General features: G+C 39.1%; 1 protein-coding gene across 1 annotated transcript in view; it reads right to left on the bottom strand.

The window, feature by feature from the left end:
- Positions 1-23,821, bottom strand: part of DCBLD2 (discoidin, CUB and LCCL domain containing 2) — a 99,322-nt gene that overhangs the window by 44,360 nt on the left and 31,141 nt on the right. The window contains exon 3 of the mRNA XM_032150324.2: positions 5,590-5,727. Coding sequence (XP_032006215.1) covers positions 5,590-5,727 — 138 coding nt within the window. The remainder of the gene's footprint in view (positions 1-5,589; positions 5,728-23,821) is intronic.

Here is a 23,821-nt window from a genome sequence, read left to right as displayed (position 1 = left end):
ATTTCACGTGAAATTTTAAACTATTTACTATTTCTCCCCTCCAAAATAAAGGCAAACTTTAGACTGACCACTACAAAATTACGAGTTGGTGAAATCTAAAGTAGTAAGATTCAGTATTATGTTTTAAGTGACAATTTCATGTTCTCCAAAAAGAATACCAGGATCACCACTTTCCAGTCATGCGTGTACACACACACACACACACACACACACACCCCAATTATGGTACATATGAATAAATGCTGCCTTGAAGGACTTGAAGCTTTCAATGCAAATATATATATATTTCTTCTGAGTTCACTGTTTTATAACTACAACTTAAAAAATCATCACCCAGGACCATTCTACAAATGTCCAGTTCCTCCTACAAACTGGTCATTGTTGAACAGATTCAAAAACAGAAATTTAGATCATCTATAAAATTCATTTTATTTTTCAATTCCAATGACAACCACTGTTTTTAAATCTACTTTTCAGAATAAAATGTCAGTAGCATTTATTATTATTATTATTATTATTTTGGGACAGAGTTTCATTCTTGTTGCCTAGGTTGGAGTGCAGTAATGCAATCTTGGCTCAGTGCAACCTCCGCCTCCCGGGTACAAACGATTCTCCTGCCTCAGCCTCCTGAGTAGCTGGGATTACAGGCACCCACCACCACGCCCGGCTAATTTTTTGTATTTTTAGTAAAGACAGGTTTTCATCATGTTGGCCAGGCTCGTCTCGAACTACTGACCTCAGATGACCCACCCGCCTCGGCCTCCCAAAGTGCTGGGATTACAAGCGTGAACCACTGCGTCTGGCCACATTATTATACTAAATTAAAAGATCTGAGTTACCTGAGTCTGGACCTTAGTGTGGTAGGTTCTGCCTCACTCAGTAACACCAGCAGTAACTCAGGACTTTCTATAGAACTTCTAAACAGGGGTTGCCAATATAAAAGTCCAAGATACCACAAAGGTCCACATACATGTTCAAATTTTCAGAAAGTCCAGCTGTGGTAGATGAAAACTGATTAATAGTATTTATTATAGTTCACTATCTGGAGAATAGACTGTTAGAGAGAATACCTATTATGAGGACTACAGATGTGGTTGTTTGTATAAGGAAGTATTTAGTGGCTGCTTCTGTGGAACGGTTGAAATTTGTTGAGATTATGCTACCTTAAAGTAGAAATATTAGTCCTCTAATAGTTGTTGGAAGTCTTGATTCATATTTCTATATATCAAATTGCTTGAGGAAATGGGAACTTTTCCTTTCACTATCTTTCAAAAATGAGGTTTATAGGTGAAAATGGAAAGAGATAACTGGTAATGAAAAAAAGCTGAAAACTATTGCTCAAAGATCATTAAAAATAGCAGAGAGGGGGAAAAAAGCTTTATTAAAAATTTAATGAAAACTAGAAATGAAGGTGGAAGAGGACTCCAGGCAGACAGCCCAAGATACAACCCAGGCATTACTGTAGTTCAGAGCTTTACCCAAGAGGGCTTCCTAATGCTCAAAGACTCTTTCTAGAGCTTAAATTCCACCAAGATAAACTCTAATTCATTGAAATGTTCCCTGTAGAAGATATGTCTGACTCTACAGTCTTTACAAACTGGCATAATTCTAGTTACATTTATAACGAGACCTCTTAATTCAATCATCTCTGCTTTGGCTCCTTGGACAGCCTCTTAATGGGCCTCTCTACATTTATTCTTACTTTTATTTGACCCGCTCTTCACAGAGCAGGGAAGATTGCATAAACAAAAACATAAATCCAGTCACACCACTTCTCTGTTCTTAACAGCTTCCATGCACTCTTAGGAAAAAGCTCCAACCCTTACATTTTCTGTAAGGTTCCGAATAATGAAACCTACTCACCCCCAACCCAATCTACTCCAGCTACTCTGGCTTTCTTTTCCAGTTCTCCCAGCGCTCTTCTCTACCATCAGGTTTTTGCACCTGCTGTTCCCTTCTGTAGAATGTTTTTCCTTCCTTGCCTGCCTGGAAACTCCAAACCTTCACTTCTCAGCTTAAAAGTGACTTCCTCAGGAAAACTCTGCTTTTTATCAATCTTCCACTCTCCACACATCTCTGGCCCCTATCATTTGGTGATTCTTTCACCATACTTTATTTCATAATTGCAATTAAGTATTCGTTTAATGTCTTTTTCCAACCCTACACTGCAAGTCCCATGAAGGTGTGATTGTGCCTTATTTACTGCTGTTTCCTTGGTGCCAAGTATAGGGCAGGAAATAAGGAATCAAAAGGAATAGATTTTTATAATGGGTTCTTGCACAAGGTAATGAGAATTAGTCTATCTCACGCAAAATCATGACTCTATCAACAACACATACTATAACACAAGTCATCTTGAGAGCCTAACAAATGAAGTAGCTGATGAAGCAATATTTTTCACAATCTTTTCATTCCCGAATACTCTAAATCTTCAACTAGACTTCTAGGCTAGGGACATGTAGCTAGGTTCCTTGAAAATATTTATGGAATTCATTGTGGCAGTTAAGTTTCCTGGATAAAAATACACTGAGGACCTCAACCAAAGCCAAGCAACCTTCAAATTAATGAGTCATTATAAGAAATTGTGATCAAAAAGCCACCCAAGAAGAAGTAATAAGAAATTCAACCAGTGTTCTCTTGAATATAGTTCAGGCAATTCATTCTAGTTCAGATAAAATAAATGCTTGATGGATGGGATAAAGACATGCAAAAAAATAATATGATTTCAGGAGCTGTTAAATGAGATTTCCCAAGATGACTATGACTTTGGAAAGTTTTAGTATCAAGAAATTCCTGATTAAGGTGGTTGTTTCAAAAATCTTTGGAAGCTAAGATTCATCTAAAATAGAATATAGCCATGTGAAATTTGGTAGAGAAGTTTGTAAGCTACACAACATACTGATTCTTTTATCTGAGGTCATAGCCAATTCTTAAGTAAATTTAATGCAGGACATTAAGGTTTCTGTGGGCCAAAAAGCCTCATGATTTAAATATCTAATATAAGAACCTTTTTTAAAAAACACAGGATACTTATTTTCCAGAAACCTTCAACTTGATAAATAACAGAGAAAAGCAAAAATATGAATCAAAATAAGTAATTTAACCTGATATTAAGATTAAGAAACTTAATGAAAATAAGAAGCAAATTAACTTTATTTTCTATCCTCTCACCTATCAACCCAAGACTTTCAATAAGTAAAACTTAAAGGACGGTAATCCATTATCATCTCACTTGTGTTCTCTACATTATTCTTTCGGTGGTAGGGGTGGGGAACACGTGTATGCATGTCTACAGTGGTAGAAGGGGGGAAACTAACATTGTATGTGTCTGCTATGTCATGAGCCTACAAAGAGTACACGTTTTTATTAGATTCAGTCCTCATAACGAATCCATTCAAAGATACAACTCACAGCAGTGAAATGACTGGCCAGAGGTTAGCCAGCTAGCACGTGGCAGAGGCAGGGATACCAACAGTCCTTTCCACAACATCACACTGCCTACGTTTTCCTGGTTCTGTAGAAAATATTAATTGTTCATTTGGCATAATGTTTCTAGTTCTTTTCTATTATTTCATCCAAATGAATTTTCCTTCTCGTTTACCATGAAAGATTTTGTTAGCCTTCACACCTTGCCCTATCGCTTATAAACTAAGGAAAGGCAGGTTCCTCCACACAGAACAGCTCTCTCCTCTATCACTTTCTATATGAAACTTTCAATAAGACATATCGTGTTTATCTCAAGCCCACCATAGCTGAGGAGGAATTGCTTGCTTTCCCCTATAATTCCCAGTGCCCAGCATTCTCACAACTAGGAGGTTCTTGAGAATCTCCTCATTTATACATTATGAAGTAAAAGCCAATTTAAACTTTTAAATGGTAACTTAATTCAATGCTGAATATCAAAATAATCAACTTTTAAAAATTTAAATGATTGTTTTGATCTATTCTTCTACTAGCAACACTTATTAAACTTTCTCATCATGGTACCCCTATATAGCGGGGGAAATGAACACATCCCACAGCAGCTAAAACACGTGAGAGAGTTCATGCAGGTCTTGCATTTTATCTTAGAGATTCAGGCAAATTTTGGATTCTATTCTATTTAATAATCTTTTGTTTTTAAACTTTTAAGTTTGGGGTACATGTGCAGGTTTGTTCCATAAGTAAGCTTGTGTCATGGGGGCTTGTTTTCAGATTATTTGATCATCCAGGTATTAAGCCTGGTATCCATTAGTTATTTTTCCTGATCCTCTCCCACCTCCCACCCTCCCAAAAGCCCCAGTGTGTGTTGTTCCCCTCTATATGTCCATGTGTTTTCATAATTTAGCTCCTAAGTGAAAACATGCAGTATTTGGTTTTCTGTTCCTGAATTAATTAGTTTGCTAAAGATAACGGCTTCCAGCTCCATCCATGTCCCTGCAAAGAACATCTCGTTCTTTTTCATGGCTGCATATTATTCCATGGTATACATGTACAAAACTTTCTTTATCCAGTCTATCACTGATGGGCATTTAAGGTGATTCTAAGTCTTTGCAATTGAATAGCGGTGCAATGAACATACACATGCATATGTCTTTATGACAGAATAATTTATATTCGTTTGGGTATATATCCAGTAATGGGATTGCTGGGTTGAATGGTATTTCTGCCTTTAGGTCTTTGAGGAATTGCCACACTGTCTTCCACAATGGCTGAACTGACTTACATTCCCACAAACAGTGTATACTGTTTCTTTTTCTCCACAACCTCACCAGCATCTGAATAACCTTGTTCTTAATTTTCCCCCTTTATACCACATTTTCCTCCTAAACATTAGCAATTTAGAAATACCCCATGTTTATTTCATGCTGTCTCAGCACTCCTCAGGTACTCCTGGGGATGTGAGATCTTATTCTTTGAAAATAATGGTAGTATGGTCTTTAACACAGCACTATGAAGTGGTAAACTGTGAATAATAATGTTTTACATTGATATAAAACATTTCAATAATTCATAAATTTTAAGAATGTTATTATAGGCCGGGTGCACTGGCTCACACCTGTAATCCCAGCACTTTGGGAGGCTGAGCCAGGCGGATCACCTGGGGTCAAGAGTTCGAGACCAGCCTGGCCAACATGTAGAAACCCCATCTCTATTAAAAATACAAAATTAGCTGGGCATGGTGGCGCATGCCTGTAATCCCAGCTACTCGGGAGGCTGGGACAGGAGAATCGCTTGAATCCGGGAGGTGGAGGTTGCGGTGAGCCGAGATCGCACCACTGCACTCCAGCCTGGGCAACAAGAGCAAAATTCTGTCTCAAAAAAAAAAAAAAAGTTATTATAGCTCATGTTCCAATCTTATAAAAATAAAAAAAATCAGTATTTCAGCAATATTTCCTTTACTAAGGAAAGGGAAGTAATGTTTATGTACTTTTATTTTTGGAACTTTGAAACTGATCTCACCTTATTTGTCAAATTTATATATGTGCTATTAATTGTCCAGTCTTTCTGCTCTATTCTCATTTCAGAAAACAGGTACTTTAAGAAAGCATTTTATTTTTGTTGTTAAAATTACAAACTGTAGGGGCCATTGCATAAGGTGAAAATTACCTTGTTTATCTATAACAGAGTATGAGGCCAAAAATCCGCGTCCAGAAACATGGATTCCACTCATGAACAGCAATGTGATTTCATTGCCTTTTGATTCAATTGAATGGTTCATTTGCAACCCCAGACCACAGTATTTGCCTAGGAATGAAAGAAAAGCAGATTATTTGGTGTGACTCTCATGAAGTCAATAATATTTGCAATGCAGATAACAGAATCAGAATAATATACCAAGCTGGCTATTAAATTAGTATACAATAATGACTAAAATGTTTAATGATTACAAATCATATTGCTCTGGAGGAAAAAAATGACAAGTAATGTCTATTCAAATGATTCAAAAGGAAAAGCAGTACATGCATCACTGAACCTATAAAGATTAATTTCCTGTGAAAGACATGTATACTCTTTCAAAACAATAATGAGGGACTAAAAAAAAAATTAACAAAATATTTCATCCAGGTAGGTGGCTCACAAATAAATTGATGGTTAATTAATAGTATTCTTAACGTGCTTCCCTCAAACCCCTTAGATTCCAGCCTCAGGTCATCCCTCAAGCCTTTTTCTGGACCTACTCAATTTTACTTCTGAGGGTTGTTGGATTTCTAGTTAATCTCTTTAGGTGATCATATCTGATCCCATGGCTTTAACTATGATCTGACAACTCACAAGCTTAACCTTCCATCCACAGCTTTTTCCTTGAATGTCAGATGCATATATAAAACTGTGTGCCTAAATTTAATCCTTTAATGTCTATCACAGGGGTGCTCCATCTTTTGGCCTCCCTGGGCCACAATGGAAAAAGCATTGTTTTGGGCCACACATAACGACAGCTTTTGGGCACAATCAATCAATCAACCAATAAACAAACATAAATAAATAAATCACAAAAAAATCTCACAATGTTTTAAGAAAGTTTATGAATTTCTGTTGGGCCGCATTCAAAGCTGTCCTGGGCCGCATGCGGCCTGCAAGCCACAGGTTGGACAAGCTTGGTCTATCAGATACATAAAAAATAACATATCCTCAGTACAGATCTAAGATACTAAGATAAAAAGGAAGAAGAAAAATTAAAGCAAGACACACACTAATAAATAATAAAAATAGATTTTCTTATGTGCTTGGTAACTTGTGTAAGAAAGCCTGAATAACGACTTCCAAAAATGTTTTACGCTACGGCAACATCACTTGAATACGAGTAATGTGGACTTCCAAGGATATCATTTTCAAGGATGATACTTGATCTTATGAGTAGCGAATTCTAAGGAATTGACAAACAAAACAAAAAAAACCTCTCTAGAACTAGTAAAGAAACTTAGCTAAGTCACAGGATCCATATACAAAAATCAACTGCATTTCCATATATGCTAGTGCAATCTGAAATGAAATTTTTACAACTCCATCCATAATAGCAACAAAAAAGTTAAAAAACTTAGGAATAAAATTGCTTTAAAAAGTTCAAAATCAGCATACCTCAAAATAATAAGAGCTATTTATGACAAACCCACAGCCAATATCATACTGAATGGGCAAAAACTGGAAGCATTCCCTTTGAAAACCTGCACAAGACAAGTATGCCCTCTCTCACCACTCCTATTAACATAGTATTGGAAGTTCTGGTCAGGGCAATCAGGCAAGAGAAAGAAATAAAGGGTATTCAAACAGGAAGAGAGGAAGTAAAATTGTCTTTGTTTGCAGATGACATGACTGTGTATTTAGAAAACCCCATTGTCTCAGCCCAAAATCTCCTTAAGCTGATAGACAACTTCAGCAAAGTCTCAGGATACAAAATCAACGTGAAAAAATCACAAGCATTCCTATACACCAACAACAGAGAGCCAAATCATGAGAGAACTCCCATTCACAATTGCTACAAAGAGAATAAAATAGCTAGGAATACAACTTACAAGGGATGTGAAGGACCTCTTCAAGGAGAACTACAAACCACTGCTCAAGGAAATAAGAGAGGATACAAATGGAAAAACATTCCATGCTCGTGGATAGGAAGAATCAATATCATGAAAATGGCCATAATGCCCACATGTATAGATTCAGTGCTATCCCCATCAAGCTACCATTGACTTTCTTCACAGAATTAGAAAAAACTACCTTAAATTTCATATGGAACCAAAAAAGAATCCACGTAGCCAAGACATTCCTAAGCAAAAAGAACAAAGCTGGAGGCATCACGCTACCTGACTTCAAACTATACATGGCTACAGTAACCAAAACAGCATGGTACTGGTACCAAAACAGGTATGTAGACCAATGGAACAGAACAGAGTCCTCAGAAATGACACTACACATCTACAACCATGTGATCTTTGACAAACTTGACAAAAACAAGCAATGGGGAAAGGGTTCCCTATTTAATAAATGCTGTTGGGAAAACTGGCTAGCTAGCCATATATAGAAAACTGAAACCGGGCCCCTTCCTTACACCTTATATAAAAATTAACTCAAGATGGACTAAACCATAAACGTAAGACCTAAAACCATAAAAACCTAAAAGAAAACCTAGGCAATATCATTCAGGACATAGGCATGGGCCAAGACTTCATGACTAAAACACCAAAAGCAATGGCAACAAAAGCCAAAACTGACAAATGGAATCTAATTAAACAAAAAGGCTGTACCAATTTATTCCCCCTCTCCCCAGCAGTATTGGTGATCAAGAAACTGGTAACTTGTTATTTTCTTGATTAACTTTTCCAATGTGTGTTTACTTGTGAAATTTCCTCTAGTATGTGATCTTTTAATGCTTCTAGGATCTATCCTTCCTTCCTCCCTCCCTCCCTCTCCCCCCTCCCTCTCTCTCTTTCTCTCTCTTTCTTTAACGGAGTCTCACTCTGTCATCCAGGTCGGAGTACAGTGGCGTGATCTTGGCTCACTGCAACCTCTGCCTCCCGGGTTCAAGCAATTCTCCTGTCTCAGCCTCCCAAGTAGCTGGAATTACAAGCGCACACCAACATGCCCAGCTAATTTCTGTATTTTTATTAGAGACAGGGTTTCACCATATTTGCCAGGCTGGTCTTGAACTCCTGACCTGTGGTGATCCACCCACCTCGGCCTCCCAAAGTGATGGGATTACAGGTGTGAGCCACCGAACCTGGCCTTCTAGGGTATTTCTTACCAGGATTCCCTGTCAGTCTGTCAGTTTTATTTTTAACTTCTTTTATGTTACATATATGGCAAAAGGGAGATTTTTCTACTCAGAAAATGGGCCTGAACTAATCAGGTAGGCCCATTAAAAGCACATTGTTTTCTCAGGTTGCAGAATTGGAAATAAGAGAGACACATGCCAGGTGGCCTGGAAGAATGCAAACATCTATGTAGCAACTTGCCTAACAGGGCCATTGCAAGTCACCTCTAGAAAATTAGAGCAGTCCTTGGCCAACAGTTACCAGGAAAATGGGGACCTCAGTTTTACAACTGCAATGAACTGAATTCTACCAACAACTAGTACACTTGGAAGAGAACTGTGAGCCCCAGATGAGAAACGTATTCCCAGCTAACACCTTAATTTCAGCCTGGTGGGACCCCGAGCAGAGAATTCAGTCATGCCATGCAATGCCCAGACTTCAGATCCATGGAAACTGAAATGATAAAACTGTGCTGTTTTAAGTTGCTAGGCTTGTGACAATTTATTATGAAGCAAAATAAAACAGAATACAACCAGGAATTTAGTGTACAGTCCAAGAATATTGTGCTTTTGGATAACTGAATTTGATAGAGGTATGGAGGAGAAGTTAGAATTGATGGCTCAGAACCTGAATCAGCCCACAGGCCTCTTGGTCTATACAGTTCTGGGCTATACTCTCCTTCAAAAATGTTTAAATTAGGTGTTAAAGTTTTCAAAATCCGGAAACTTAACATAAATTCTGAATTTCCAACTTCTCTTGAAAAATCACAAGGAAAAGAGGAAATCTAGGCCAGTTTTCTAAGTGGTTGTCCTTAAGTAGCAGCTATCCCCTTTGAAAAAGAAAGTCACACTCCAGTTTGCCACAGCCCTATCACTCCACAATGCCCCCAGTCCTGAAGCTCAGCTATCATTTATCATCATGGCTATGCTGTTATTCTTCATATGCCTAGGCCATTTCACTCCTTTATTTCATCTGTCTAGACCCTGTTGGCAGTGAGTTTGTAGCCACTTGTACAGAGCATAGAGACCTTATGGTCACCATGCCTCTTCTGATGTCCACATCAACCACAGTAGATGAAGAACAGCAATAAATTAAGCTCTAGAAGATGTTAAATGGAAACATTCTGTATTCAAAAGAGGGGAGATAGTGCATCTGACTCTGATAAACCAGAAGTATAGTTAATATTGTTACAAAACTTGAGAAATCTTATTTATGTTCTCAATTAAATGGAAGCTCATTTAACTTCCTGAGGTGTGCCACGGAACAATGCTCTCCTTAGGAATCTGCAACTTGGAAGGATGAATCAGAGGGTAGAGAATTACTTGCTGGAACAAAAGCACATCAGCTCTGTCCACTTTCAGTAGAGGGAAATGAAGCTTGCTTAAAGAGCATCAGTTCTAATTTACAAACTTATTTATGTACAGGTTTTTTTTTTTTTTTTTTGTAACTAGTATAGAGCATCTCCAGTCTCAAAAACAAAATTTGGAATTCTCAAAGGAACTCATTTATTGAAACCCTGAGTATCCAGGCACTAAGCCAGGCAGGAACTGGGGATTCGGTGACGGAATAAGAGGCAGTGATGCCCTCAGAAAGCTTAGTGTAGTGGGACAAATCAAATGTACAGTTGAATCCTCTAAGATACAGAAGAGGCCATTATAGCGCCTGAACAATGTTTACCATAGATGCTATCATTAAATAATTTCCATCAGTAGTTTCTTTAAAAAGTCTGGCTTTGAGGACCATTGTCTTATGCTTGGTGGGCCAGAGTGAGGTGGAGGTGTACAAATTAACCCCCTGATTTGGAGTGGTCGAGTGTTCTCTTTTTGAATGTCTAAAATGTCTTCCCATAATCATTTCTCTTATACTGTGAATAAGCTGTCCTTTTGGCTGGATTTAGCCTTAGTTTTAGCTGCTTCAGCAAAGACTTGCCTGCAGAAGATAATGATAGGAAGGTATAGTTCTAATTTCTTTTTAAACAATTAGACTATTGGGTATATATTTAAAATGGGACATAACAGATATTTACTAGGTTTAAAAGGGATTTAGCAATATTACTAAAAATGAATTTGCCTCTCCTTCTAAAATATAGTGGTTTTAGAAAAGTATTTTAAATTATGTTTTTCTATTAACATATCATAGTCATTGTACATCTTGATTTTAGAAAAGTGGCTATTTTGGTATTATTCTTCTTAAGCAGCAGATCTGATATCTGCACATTTTAAAGTGTATAAATGCTGCAAGGGAAAAATGTACCTTGACACTTTGACTCCTACCTCACACAACACAGATAAAAATCAATTCCGGATGGATTGAGGATAATATTAGAAACAAATCCAATAAGACTTTAAGTAGAAAACTTTGAGAACAGCTTCACAACCTAGAAATGGGCAAAAATTTCTTAAACAGAATACAAAAAGTACTAACCATAAAATAATTAGTAAATGCAAACTACCTAAAATTAATGTCTATTTATCATAAGATACCAGTAAGGGAGTAAAATGGCAGCCCATAGCAATGGAGAAAATATGTGTACTACATCTAAAAAGAACCCATTACCCGAATATATACAGAACTCCAACAAATGAATAAGAAAAAGATCTCCCAATAGAGAATATGCACGAAAATGTAAACAGATTCTTTATAAACAAAGATATTCAAATGGATAATAAATGTATGAAAAAAGCACAATATCATCAGCTATCAAGGAAATACAAAGCAAACTATGTATAACGTGCCATCAGTACACACACAAGAACAGTTAACATGGAGAAAAGCAGAGAATAGTAACTGGAACTCTTATATACTGGTAGTGGGTATAAAATAGTACAGCCACAAAAACATTTGGCAATAACTGCTAAAGCTGAACATATGCAACCCAGTGACCCAGCAATTCCTCTTCTACATATAGAAATGTGTACTTACATACATCTTCAACATAAAAAAGTGTCAGTTTTACCACACTCACACCAACATAACATTAAAATTTTAATATTTTTTATGAATTCAAAAGTCAGGAAAAAAATGTAGTTTTAAAACTTTGCATTTCGATTGTAAGCATAGTTGCCTCCTCTAAAATCCTTTCAGAACTGTAGCTTAGACAAAAGAGCACATAGGTTTTTACCACTATCTGCAATGGTAACCAAACAGTCTTGATAGAAAAATTTATAGCATTGAGATGGGCTAAAATATTCATAAGGTAATATCAAAATTCCCCATCAAAATTTTCGAAGTGGGCTTTCCTTCTCTCTTATGAAACTTCTACTTTAGTAAAGGACTTTAAGAGTTATCTTTTGGAAAACAAGCCAACTCTGTAAAGAAGAGAGCTTCACATTCTATTTCTTAATAAAACATCTTGAAAAGGTAGTGATTCAAGGTCCTAGCTCTTACTAAGTTGACAGATTCTTTCAGTATAGCTGGCAGTTTCTCACGCCAAGTATGCTAATACAAAAAGCAATGAGTCATAATAATGTGAAGACTTCAGCAAAACCAGATGTGGTGCCAAGCATCACAGATGAGACACTCATAGAATATCAAGAAATTTCTTTAAAGCTTTTCTGAAAAAATATACTCTTCACTACTTAGGAGATATCAGAACCTTTTAATATTCACTTAAAAGGCTCACAAATAGGAATTCTTGGATGGGGGCAGGATCTCACAGGAGAGTAAGTTCCCTCCAGTTAAATGTTGAGAAATGGACAGTTGTCAATTCCTCAATAATCTGCCTCAAAACCTCAGAGGAAACATTTAGGATACTGAAAGAACAAAACAAAACAACAAATATATATGCAATCTCTCCCGAACTACAGTCTCTCTCAGAAGAAAAAAAAGAAAAAACCACATTAACAAAGACGCCTATTATGAGCTACAAAGCTTATAAACCACTGCAAACTGCCAGCCCTATCCACAGAAATACAGAGGTACAATGTTAATCTACTTAAAAATACACAGTATAAAAAGAAAACAAAAAATGAGAGTCCCTAAAATTTAGTTTATGAAAACCCTCTCCCCCTATAAAAACAGTGACAGAAGGAAACTACAGCACAACACTCCAAAGTTAATTAAATGTCCTCAAATATTTGGGATACGATAAAACATCTTGAAGCACAAATTCAGAAACTAGGGGCAGAAATGGACAAAAAAGTAGAAAGAAATGAGAGTTGGTTGACCTCAGGAAAGAAATACAAGAAAAAGACAAAAGTATACCAAAAATGAAGAATTAAGACCACATTATAAAGTGCACAAGCAATTACAGATTCTAATGAAAACATAAGGAATGTTGAAAAGAAGAAAAAGAACAGACTAAAAAGAATATTTAAAAAGTAAAAAGGATCAGTGAGAATGTGGCTGAAATGAAAGCGGATATAATGGCAAAGAAGATTCAACTGACATATACGTGTGTCCGGAATTGGTGGGTTCTTGGTCTCACTGACTTCAAGAATAAAGCCGTGGACCCTCACAGTGAGTGTTACAGTTCTTAAAGGCGGCGTGTCCGGAGTTTGTTCTTTCTGATGTTCAGATGTGTTCGGAGTTTCTTCCTTCTGGTGGGTTCGTGGTCTCGTTGGCTCAGGAGTGAAGCTGCAGACCTTCGCAGTGAGTGTTACAGCTCTTAAAGCGGCGCGTCTGGAGTTGTTCGTTCCTCCTGGTGGGTTTGTGGTCCCACTGGCTTCAGGAGTGAAACTGCAGACCTTCGCAGTGAGTGTTACAGCTCATAAAGGGAGTGTGGACCCAAAGAGTGAACAGCAGCAAGATTTATTGCAAAGAGCAAAAGAACAAAGCTTCTAACGCGTGGAAGGGAACCCGAGCTGGGTTGCCACTGCTGGCTCCCGGCAGCCTGCTTTTATTCTCTTATCTGGCCCAACCCACATCCTGCTGATTGGTCCATTTTACAGAGAGCCGATTGGTCCACTTTACAGAGAGCTGATTGGTCCGTTTTGACAGGGTACTGATTGGTGCGTTTACAATCCCTGAGCTAGACACAAAAGTTCTCCATGTCCCCACTAGATTAGCTAGATACAGAGTGTCGACTGGTGCATTCACAAACCCTGAGCTAGACACAGGGTGCTGATTGGTGTCTTTACAAACCTTGAGCTAGATACAGAGTGCCAATTGGTGTATTTACAATCCCTTAGCTAGACATAAAGGTTCTCCAAGTCCCCACCAGACTCAGGAGCCCAGCTGGCTTCACCCAGTGGATCCTGCACCGGGGCTGCAGGTGGAGCTGCCTGCCAGTCCTATGCCATGCGCCCGCACTCCTCAGCCCTTGGGTGGTTGATGGGACTGGGCGCTGTGGAGCAGGGGGCAGCGCTCGTTGGGGAGGCTCGGGCCATGCAGGAGCCCACGGCATGGGGAAGGCTCAGGCATGGTGGGCTGCAGGTCCCGAGCCCTGCCCCGTGGGGAAGCAGCTAAGGCCCAGCGAAAAGTCGAGCACAGCAGCTGTTGGCCCAGGTGCTAAGCCCCTCACTGCCTGGGGCCTGTGGGGCCGGCTGGCCGCTCCGAGTGTGGGGCCTGCCGAGCCCACGCCCACCGGGAACTCACACTGGCCCACAAGCGCCGTGCGCAGCCCCGCTTCCCGCCCTTGCCTCTCCCTCCACACCTCCTCGCAAGCTGAGTGAGCTGGCTCCGGCCTTGGCCGGCCCAGGAAGGGGCTCCCACAGTGCAGTGGCAGGCTGAAGGGCTCCTCAAGTGCTGCCTAAGTGGGAGCCCAGGCAGAGGAGGCGCCGAGAGCGAGCGAGGCCTGCGAGGGCTGCCAGCACGCTGTCACCTCTCATGAGTATTAAAAATAAATACACAAAGCAATGGAACAAATATTAACATTAAAAAATAGACATATAGGATTACCTCAAACTAAAATGCTTTTGCATAGCAAAGAAAACAATCAACAGAGTGACGAGACAGAGAAAGAGAAAATACCTGCAAACCATATATCCGGTAAGGGGTTAATACCAGGTCAAACAACTCAAAAGCAAGAAAACAAGTAACTTTAAAAATGAAAAAAGACCTAAGTAGGTATTTTTCAGAAAAAGTTTATGAAAACAATCCCCTCCCCTATTATACACATAGCCAACAGATATATGAAAAAATGTTCTGGGTCCTGCATTCCAAGATGGCCAAATAGGAAAAGCTCCAGTCTACAGCTCCCAGTGAGAGCGACACAGAAGATGGGTGATTTCTACATTTCCAACTGAGGTACTGGCATCGCCTCACCCGGGAAGCGCGTGGGGTCGGGGAATTCCCTTTCCTAGCAAAGGGAAGGGGTGACAGACGGCACCTGGAAAATCAGGTCACTTCCACCCTAATACTGCGCTTTTCCAATGGTCTTAGGAAACGGCACACCAGGAGATTACATCCCACGCCTGGCTGGGAGGGTCCCACGCCAACGGAGCCTCACTCATTGCTAGCACAGCAGTCTGAGACTGAACTGCAAGGTGGCAGGAGGCTGGGGGAGGGGAGCCCACAATTGCTGAGGGTTGAGTAGGTAAACAAAGCAGCCAGGAAGCTCAAACTGGGTGAAGTCCAATGCAACTCAAGGAGGCCTGCCTGCCTCTGTACACTCCACCTCTGTGGGCAGGGCATAGCCAAACAAATGGCAGCAAAAACCTCTGCAGACTTAAATGTCCCTGTCTGACAGCTTTGAAGACAGCAGTGGTTCTCCCAGCACGGAGTCTGAGATCTGAGGACAGACAGACTGCCTCCTCAAGTGGGACCCTGACCCCCAAGTAGCCTAACTGGGAGGCACCCCCCCAGTAGGGGCAGACTGCCACCTCACATGGCCGGGTAACCCTCTGAGACGAAGCTTCCAGAGGAACGATCAGGCAGCAACATTTGCTGTTCAGCAATATTCACTGTTCTGCAGCCTCCGCTGCTGATACCCAGGCAAACAGGGTCTGGAGTGGACCTCCAGTAAACTCCAACAGACCTGCAGCTGAGGGCTATGACTGTTAAAAGGAAAATTAACAAACAGAAAGGACATCCACACCAAAACCCCATCTGTACGTCACCATCATCAAAGACCAAAGGTAGATAAAACCATGAAGATGGGGAAAAAACAGAGCACAAAAACTGAAAATTCTAAAAATCAGAGCGCCTTTCCCCCTCCAAAGGAACGCAGCTCCTCGCCAGCAATGGAACAAAGCTGGACGGAGAATGACTTTGATGAGGTGAAAGAAGGCGGCTTCGGATGATCAAACTTCTCTGAGCTAAAGGAGGAAGTTTGAACACAAATGCAAAGAAGCTAAAAACCTTGAAAAAAGATGAGACTAATGGCTAACTAGAATAACCAATGTAGAGAAGTCCTTAAATGACCTGATGGAGCTGAAAACCATGGCACAAGAACTACGTGACGAATGCACAAGCTTCAATCAACTGGAAGAAAGGGTATCAGTGATTGAAGATCAAATGAATGAAATGAAGCGAGAAGTTTAGAGAAAAAAGAGTAAAAAGAAACAAACAAAGCCTCCAAGAAATATGGGACTATGTGAAAAGACCAAATCTACGTCTGATTGGTGTACCTGAAAGTGACGGGGAGAATGGAACCAAGTTGGAATCCAGGAGAACTTCCCCAACCTAGCAAGGCAGGCCAACATTCAAATTCAGGAAATACAGAGAATGCCACAAAGATACTCCTTGAGAAGAGCAACTCCAAGACACATAATTGTCAGATTCACCAAAGTTGAAATGGAGGAAAAACTGATAAGGGCAGCCAGAGAGAAAGGTTGGGTTACCCACAAAGGGAAGCCCATCAGACTAACAGCAGATCTTTCCGCAGAAACTCTACAAGCCAAAAGAGAGTGGGGGCCGATATTCAACGTTCTTAAAGAAAAGAATTTTCAACCCAGAATTTCATATCCAGCCAAACTAAGCTTCATTAAGTGAAGGAGAAATAAAATACTTTACAGACAAGCAAATGCTGAGAGATTTTGTCACCACCAGGCCTGCCCTAAAAGAGCTCCTGAAGGAAGCACTGAACATGGAAAGGAAAAACCGATACCAGCCACTGCAAAAACATGACAAATGGTAAAGACCATTGATGCTTGGAAGAAACTGTATCAACTAACAAGCAAAATAATCAGCTAACATCATAAGGACAGGATCAAATTCACACATAACAATATTAACCTTAAGTGTAAATAGGCTAAATGCTCCAATTAAAAGACACAGACTGGCAAATTGGATCAAGAGTCAAGACCCATCAGTGTGCTGTATTCAGGAAACCCATCTCACATGCAGACACACACATAGGCTCAAAATAAGGGGATGGAGGAAGATCTACAAGCAAATGGAAAACACAAAAAGGCAGGGGTTGCAATCCTAGTCTCTGATAAAATAGACTTTAAACCAACAAAGATCAAAAGAGACAAAGAAGGCCATTATATAATGGTAAAGGGATCAATTCAACAAGAAGAGCTAACTATCCTAAATATATATGCACCCAATACAGGAGCACCCAGATTCAAAAAGCAAGTCCTTAGAGATCTACAAAGAGACTTAGACTCCCACACAATAATAATGGGAGACTTTAACACCCCACTGTCAGCATTAGACAGATCAATGAGACAGAAAGTTAACAAGGATATCCAGGAATTGAACTTAGCTCTGCACCAAGCAGACCTAATAGACATCTACAGAACTCTCCACCCCAAATCAACAGAGTATACATTCTTCTCAGCACCACATTGCACTTATTCCAAAATTGACCACATACTTGGAAGTAAAGCACTCATCAGCAAAAGTAAAAGAACAGAAATTATAACAAACTGTCTCTCAGACCACAGTGCAATCAAACTAGAACTCAGGATTAAGAAACTCACTCAAAACCGCTCAACTACATGGAAACTGAACAACCTGCTCCTGAATGACTACTGGGTACATCACGAAATGAAGGCAGAAATAAAGATGTTCTTTGAAACCATTGAGAACAAAGACACAACATACCAGAATCTCTGGGACACATTCAAAGCAGTGTGTAGAGGGAAATTTATAGCACTAAATGCCCACAAGAGAAAGCAGGAAAGATCTAAAGTGCACACCCTAACATCACAATTAAAAGAATTAGAGAAGAGCAAACACATTCAAAAGCTAGCAGAAGGCAAGAAATAACTAAGATCAGAGAAGAACTGAAGGAGACAGAGACACAAAAAAACCTTCAAAAAAATCAATGAATCCAGGAACTGGTTTTCTGAAAAGATCAACAAAATTGATAGACTGCTAGCAAGACTAATAAAGAAGAAAAGAGAGAAGAATCAGATAGACAAAATAAAAAATGATAAAGGGGATATCACCACCAATCCCACAGAGATACAAACTACCATCAGAGAATACTACAAACACCTCTATGCAAATAAACTAGAAAACCTAGAAGAAATGGATAAATTCCTGGACACATACACCCTCCAAAGACTAAACCAGGAAGAACTTGAATCCCTGAATAGACTAATAACAGGCTCTGAAATTGAGGCAATAATAGCCTACCAATCAAAAAAAGTCCAGGACCAGACGGATTCACAGCCGAATTCTACCAGAGGTACAAGGAGGAACTGGTCCCATTCCTTCTGAAACTATTCCAATCAATAGAAAAAGAGGGAATCCTCCCTAACTCATTTTATGAGGCCAACATCATCCTGATACCAAAGCCTGACAGAGACACAACCAAAAAAGAGAATTTTAGACCAATATCCCTGATGAACATCGATGCAAAAATCCTCAGTAAAATACTGGCAAACCGAATCCAGCAGCACATCAAAAAGCTTATCCACCATGAACAAGTGGGCTTCATCCTTGGGATGCAAGGCTGGTTCACCATATGCAAATCAATAAATGTAATCCAGCATATAAACAGAACCAAATACAAAAACCCCATGATTATCTCAATAGATGCAGAAAAGGCGTTTGACAAAATTCAACAGCCCTTCATGCTAAAAACTCTCAATAAATTATGTAGTGATGAGATGTATCTCAAAATAATAAGAGCTATTTATGACAAACCCACAGCCAATATCACACTGAATGGGCAAAAACTGGAAGCATTCCCTTTGAAAACTGGTGCAACACAGCGATGCCCTCTCTCACCACTCCTATTCCATATAGTGTTGGAAGTTCCAGCCAGGGCAATCAGGCAGGAGAAAGAAATAAAGGGTATTCAGTTAGGAAAAGAGGAAGTCAAATTGTCCCTGTTTGCAGATGACATGATTGTATATTTAGAAAACCCTATTATCTCAGCCCCAAATCTCCTTAAGCTGGTAAGCAACTTCAGCAAAGTCTCAGGATACAAAATCAATGTGCAAAAATCACAAGCATTCTTATATACCAATAACAGACAAACAGAGAGCCAAATCATTAGTGAAATCCCATTCACAATTGCTTCAAAGAGAATAAAATACCTAGGAATCCAACTTACAAGGGATGTGAAGGACCTCTTCAAGGAGAACTGCAAACCACTGCTCAACAAAATAAAAGAGGTAAACAAATGGAAGAACATTCCATGCTCATGGATAGAAGAATCAATATCGTGAAAATAGCCATACTGCCCAAGGTAATTTATAGATTCAATGCCATCCCCATCAAGCTACCAATGACTTTCTTCACAGAATTGGAAAAAACTACTTTAAAGTTCATATGGAACCAAAAGAGAGCCAGCATTGCCAAGACAATCCTAGGCCAAAAGAACAAAGCTAGAGGCATCACACTACTTGACTTCAAACTATACTACAAAGCTACAGTGACCAAAGCAGAGATATAGACCAATGGAACAGAACAGAGCCCTCAGAAATAATACCACACATCTACAGCCATCTGATCTTTGACAAACCTGACAAAAACAAGAAATGGGGAAAGGATTCCCTATTTAATAAATGCTGCTGGGAAAACTGGCTAGCCATATGTAGAAATATGTATTATTTCTGAGGGCTCTGTTCTGTTCCATTGGTCTATATCTCTGTTTTGGTACCAGTACCATGCTGTTTTGGTTACTGTAGCCTTGTAGTATAGTTTGAAGTCAGGTAGCGTGATGCCTCCAGCTTTGTTCTTTTGGCTTAGGATTGACTTGGCAATGCCGGCTCTTTTTTGGTTTCATATGAACTTTAAAGTAGTTTTTTCCAATTCTGTGAAGAAAGTCATTGGTAGCTTGATGGGGATGGCATTGAATCTATAAATTACCTTTGGCAGTATGGCCATTTTCACAATATTGATTCTTCCTATCCGTGAGCATGGAATGTTCTTCCATTTGTTTGTGTCCTCTTTTATTTTGTTGAGCAGTGGTTTGTAGTTCTCCTTGAAGAGGTCCTTCACAGCCCTTGTAAGTTAGATTCCTAGGTATTTTATAAAATATATACAATTTTCATGTCACTTAAAAAATCATTAAATAGGAAGTATTAAAACTATAATCCAAGAAAATTTTCTAGAAATAAAGGAAGACTTGAATTTACATACTGAAAGAGTCCACTGGGTACCAGTGAAAACTAACCTGTAATGATTAACTTCAACACATATCCTTAGAAAACTAATAGACTTTAAAGGTAAAGAAAAAAATCCTCATGGTCACTGTACAAAAACCAAATACCTTATAATGGCAAGAGAGTTCAATTGTCATCAGACTTCTCCTATACACCATGGAATACTATGCAGCGATAAAAAATGATGAGTTCATGTCCTTTGTAGGGACATGGATGAAAGTGGAAACCATCATTCTCAGCAAACTATCGCAAGGACCAAAAACCAAACACCGCATGTTCTCACTCATAGGTGGGAGTTGAACAATGAGAACACATGGACACAGGAAGGGGAACATCACACTCCAGGGACTGTTGTGGGGTGGGGGGAGGGGGGAAGGATAGCATTAGGAGATATACCTAATGCTAAGTGACGAGTTAATGGGTGCAGCACACCAATATGGCACATGTATACATATGTAACAAACCTGCACATTGTGCACATGTACCCTAAAACTTAAAGTATAATAAAAAAAAAAATCTAAAAAAAAAAAAACTGAGCGAAAAAAGTGAGGAAAAAAATATGAAGTCATGGCATGGAAAAGCATTTTTTTTTTAACTCAAAGAAATAACATTTGTTTTTTTTTTTTTTTTGAGAGGGAGTCTCGCTCTGTCACCCAGGCTAGAGTACAGTGGTGCAATCTTGGTTCACTGCAAGCTCCGCCTCCCGGGTTCATGCCATTCTCCTGCCTCAGCCTCCTGCACAGCTGGGACTACAGGTGCCCGCTACTGCTCCTGGTAATTTTTTTTGTATTTTTAGTAGAGGCAGGGTTTCACCTTGTTAGCTAGGATGGTCTCGATCTCCAGACCTCGTGATCTGCCCACCTCGGCCTCCCAAAGTGCTGGGATTACAGGCGTGAGCCACCGTGTCTGACCAGAAATAACATTTGAATCCAAGATTTAGATATTATCAAGCAGCCCCCTCAAGCCTAAAGGCCATAAAAAATTTACAAAGTAAGCAGTTTTAAACATGCAAAATCTGCACCATAAGCCCTTCTTAAGGAATCAACTTATTCAAAGATGAACTTCATCCAAACAATAGACTAGTGGGAGGACTTGAGGAAAAAGACTGACAGTGATCATTTATTATATTTTATTATAGATCTAGAAAAGTTAGAGATGGGGTTGAAGAACAGGAAGATATGATACATGCTCTGTGTTACGAATGTATATTCTGAGAGTGCTATGATTTGGATGTGGTTTGTCCCCATCAAATCTCCTGTTGAAATTTATTTATATATTTTTTTAAATTTTCAATAGCTTTAGGGGTACAAGTAGTTTTGGTTACACAGATAAATTTTATAGTGGTGAAATCTGAGCTTTTAGTGTACTCATCACCCAAATAGTGTACAGTGTACCCAACAGATGATTTTTTAATCCCTTACCACCCTCCCCCTTTCTGAGTCTCCAATGTCCATTACAGCATGCTGTATGCTGTTATTTATCCACAAGGTTAGTCCCCCCTTGTAAGTGAGAACATGTGGTACTTGGTTTTCTGTTCCTGAGTTACTTTACTTAGGATAATGACCCCCAGTTCTATCCAAGGTGCTGCAAAGACATTATTTCATTCTTTTTAAAGGCTGAGTAGTATTCCACTGTGTCTGTATGTGTACATCACATATATATAACATTTTCTTTATCCACTGATTGGTTTGATGGACTCTTAGGTTGATTCCGTATCTTTTGCATCGTGAATTCTACTATGATAAACATACTAGTGCAGGTATCTTTTTGATATAATGACATATTTTCCTTTGGGCAGATATCAGTAGTGAGACTGCTGAACTCAATGGTAGATCTTTTAGTTCTTTGATAAATTTCCATACTGTTTTCCATAGAGGTTGAACTAATTTACATTCTCACCAATAGTGTATAAGTGTTCCCTGTCTGTGCCAACATCTATTGTTTTTTGACTTCTTAATGGCCATTCTGACTAGGGCAAAGTGGTATCTTGTTGCAGTTTTAATTTGCATTTCTGTGATGACTAGTGATATTGAGCATTTTTCATATGTTTGTTAGTCTTTTGTGTATCTTCTTTTGAGAAATGTCTGTTCATGTTGTTTGTCTACTTTTAAATGGGATGAATTATTTATTTTCTTGCTAATTTGAGTTCCTTGTAGATTACGGACATTAGTCCTTTGTCAGATGTGTAGTTTACACATATTTTCTTCCATTCTGTAGGTTCTCTATTTACTCTGCTGATTATCTCTTTTGCTGTACAAAGCTTTTTAGTTTGAGTCCCATTTATTTATTTTTGTTGCATTTGCTGTGTCTCTTACTCATAAATTCTCTGCCTATGCCAATATCCAGAATTTTTCCTAGGGTTTCTTCTAAAATTGTTATGGTTTCAGGTCTTACATTTGACCCTTTTCCTGTTTTCAAAACAAAGGTGTGGCTTGCTGCCAGCGCTCATTTAATTTTACATAAACACGTTCTTTGAGGCTGAAGCAAATCTAACTGATAGTCAATGTGAAAATAAAATATAAAAACTGTTCTTGGAGTTATTTCTAAACAGAACTAATATCAGAATTGTCTGAATTGTCAGAATCATCTATTTCAGAAAAACTGAATTCATGAAATGAATCTTTGGCCAACAACTTTTCAAGAACAATGTTAACATCGTGTAGGAATGCTGTTTTCTAAGATTTGACATTTTCAGTGGTTGAGATTTTATTTTGTAAGTGGAAATACTGCTACTGAAAACGGAATGCTATAAATAGGATAATGTCTTTTGTTTCCAAAGTTGATATACTAGAGCAATGCAAAAATAATAATCATAGGGTGCTATTTTGTGGCAAATTTACTTTGGGGTAAATGATGCAGCTGCAAGCGCCACTGGCAAGTATTCTCAGAGCAAATGGGGAAAGGGTTAAGTCTTTAATCCATCTTGAGTAAATTTTTGTAGACGGTGAGAGATAGGGATCCAGTTTCATTCTTCTGTGTATGGCTATCCAATTTTCCAGCACCACTGAATGAATAGGGTGTCCTTTCCCCCACTGTATGTTTCAGTCTGCTTTGTCAAAGATCAGTTGGTTGTAAGTATTTGGCTTTATATCTGGGTTCTCTATTCTGTTTCATTGGTATATATGTCTATTTTTATACCAGTTATCATACTGTGTTGATTACTGTAGCCTTGCAGTATAACTTAAAGACAGCTAGTGTGATGCCCCCAGATTTCTTTTGTTTGCTCAGGACTGCTTTTGCTATTCAGGATTTTTGGTTTTATTTGAATTTAGGATTTTCTTTTCTAATTCTGAGAAAAATGGTGTTTTTGGCAGGATATGATGGCACACACCTATAGTTCCAGCTGCTTGGGAGGCTAAGGCAGGAGGCTGAGGCTGAAGTGAGCCAAGATTGCACAACTGCACTCCAGACTGGGTGACAGAGTAAGAAGGAAAGGAAAGGAAAGGAAAGGAAAGGAAAGGAAAGGAAAGGAAAGGAAAGGAAAGGAAAGGAAAGGGGAAAGGGAAAGGGAAGGAAGGAGAGAGAGAGAGAGAGAGAGAGAGAGAAAGAGAGAAAGGAAGGAAGGAAGGCTTTTTTTTTTTTTTCTTTTTTGAGACGGAGTCTCGCTCTGTCGGCCAGACTGGAGTGCAGTGATGCGATTTCGGC

Source organism: Hylobates moloch, unplaced genomic scaffold, assembly GCF_009828535.3.
Source record: "Hylobates moloch isolate HMO894 unplaced genomic scaffold, HMol_V3 SCAFFOLD_4, whole genome shotgun sequence".
Taxonomy (NCBI): Eukaryota; Metazoa; Chordata; class Mammalia; order Primates; family Hylobatidae; genus Hylobates; species Hylobates moloch.
The sequence above is the reverse complement of the archived record's forward strand: the minus strand, read 5'-3'. Positions and strand labels throughout refer to the sequence as shown.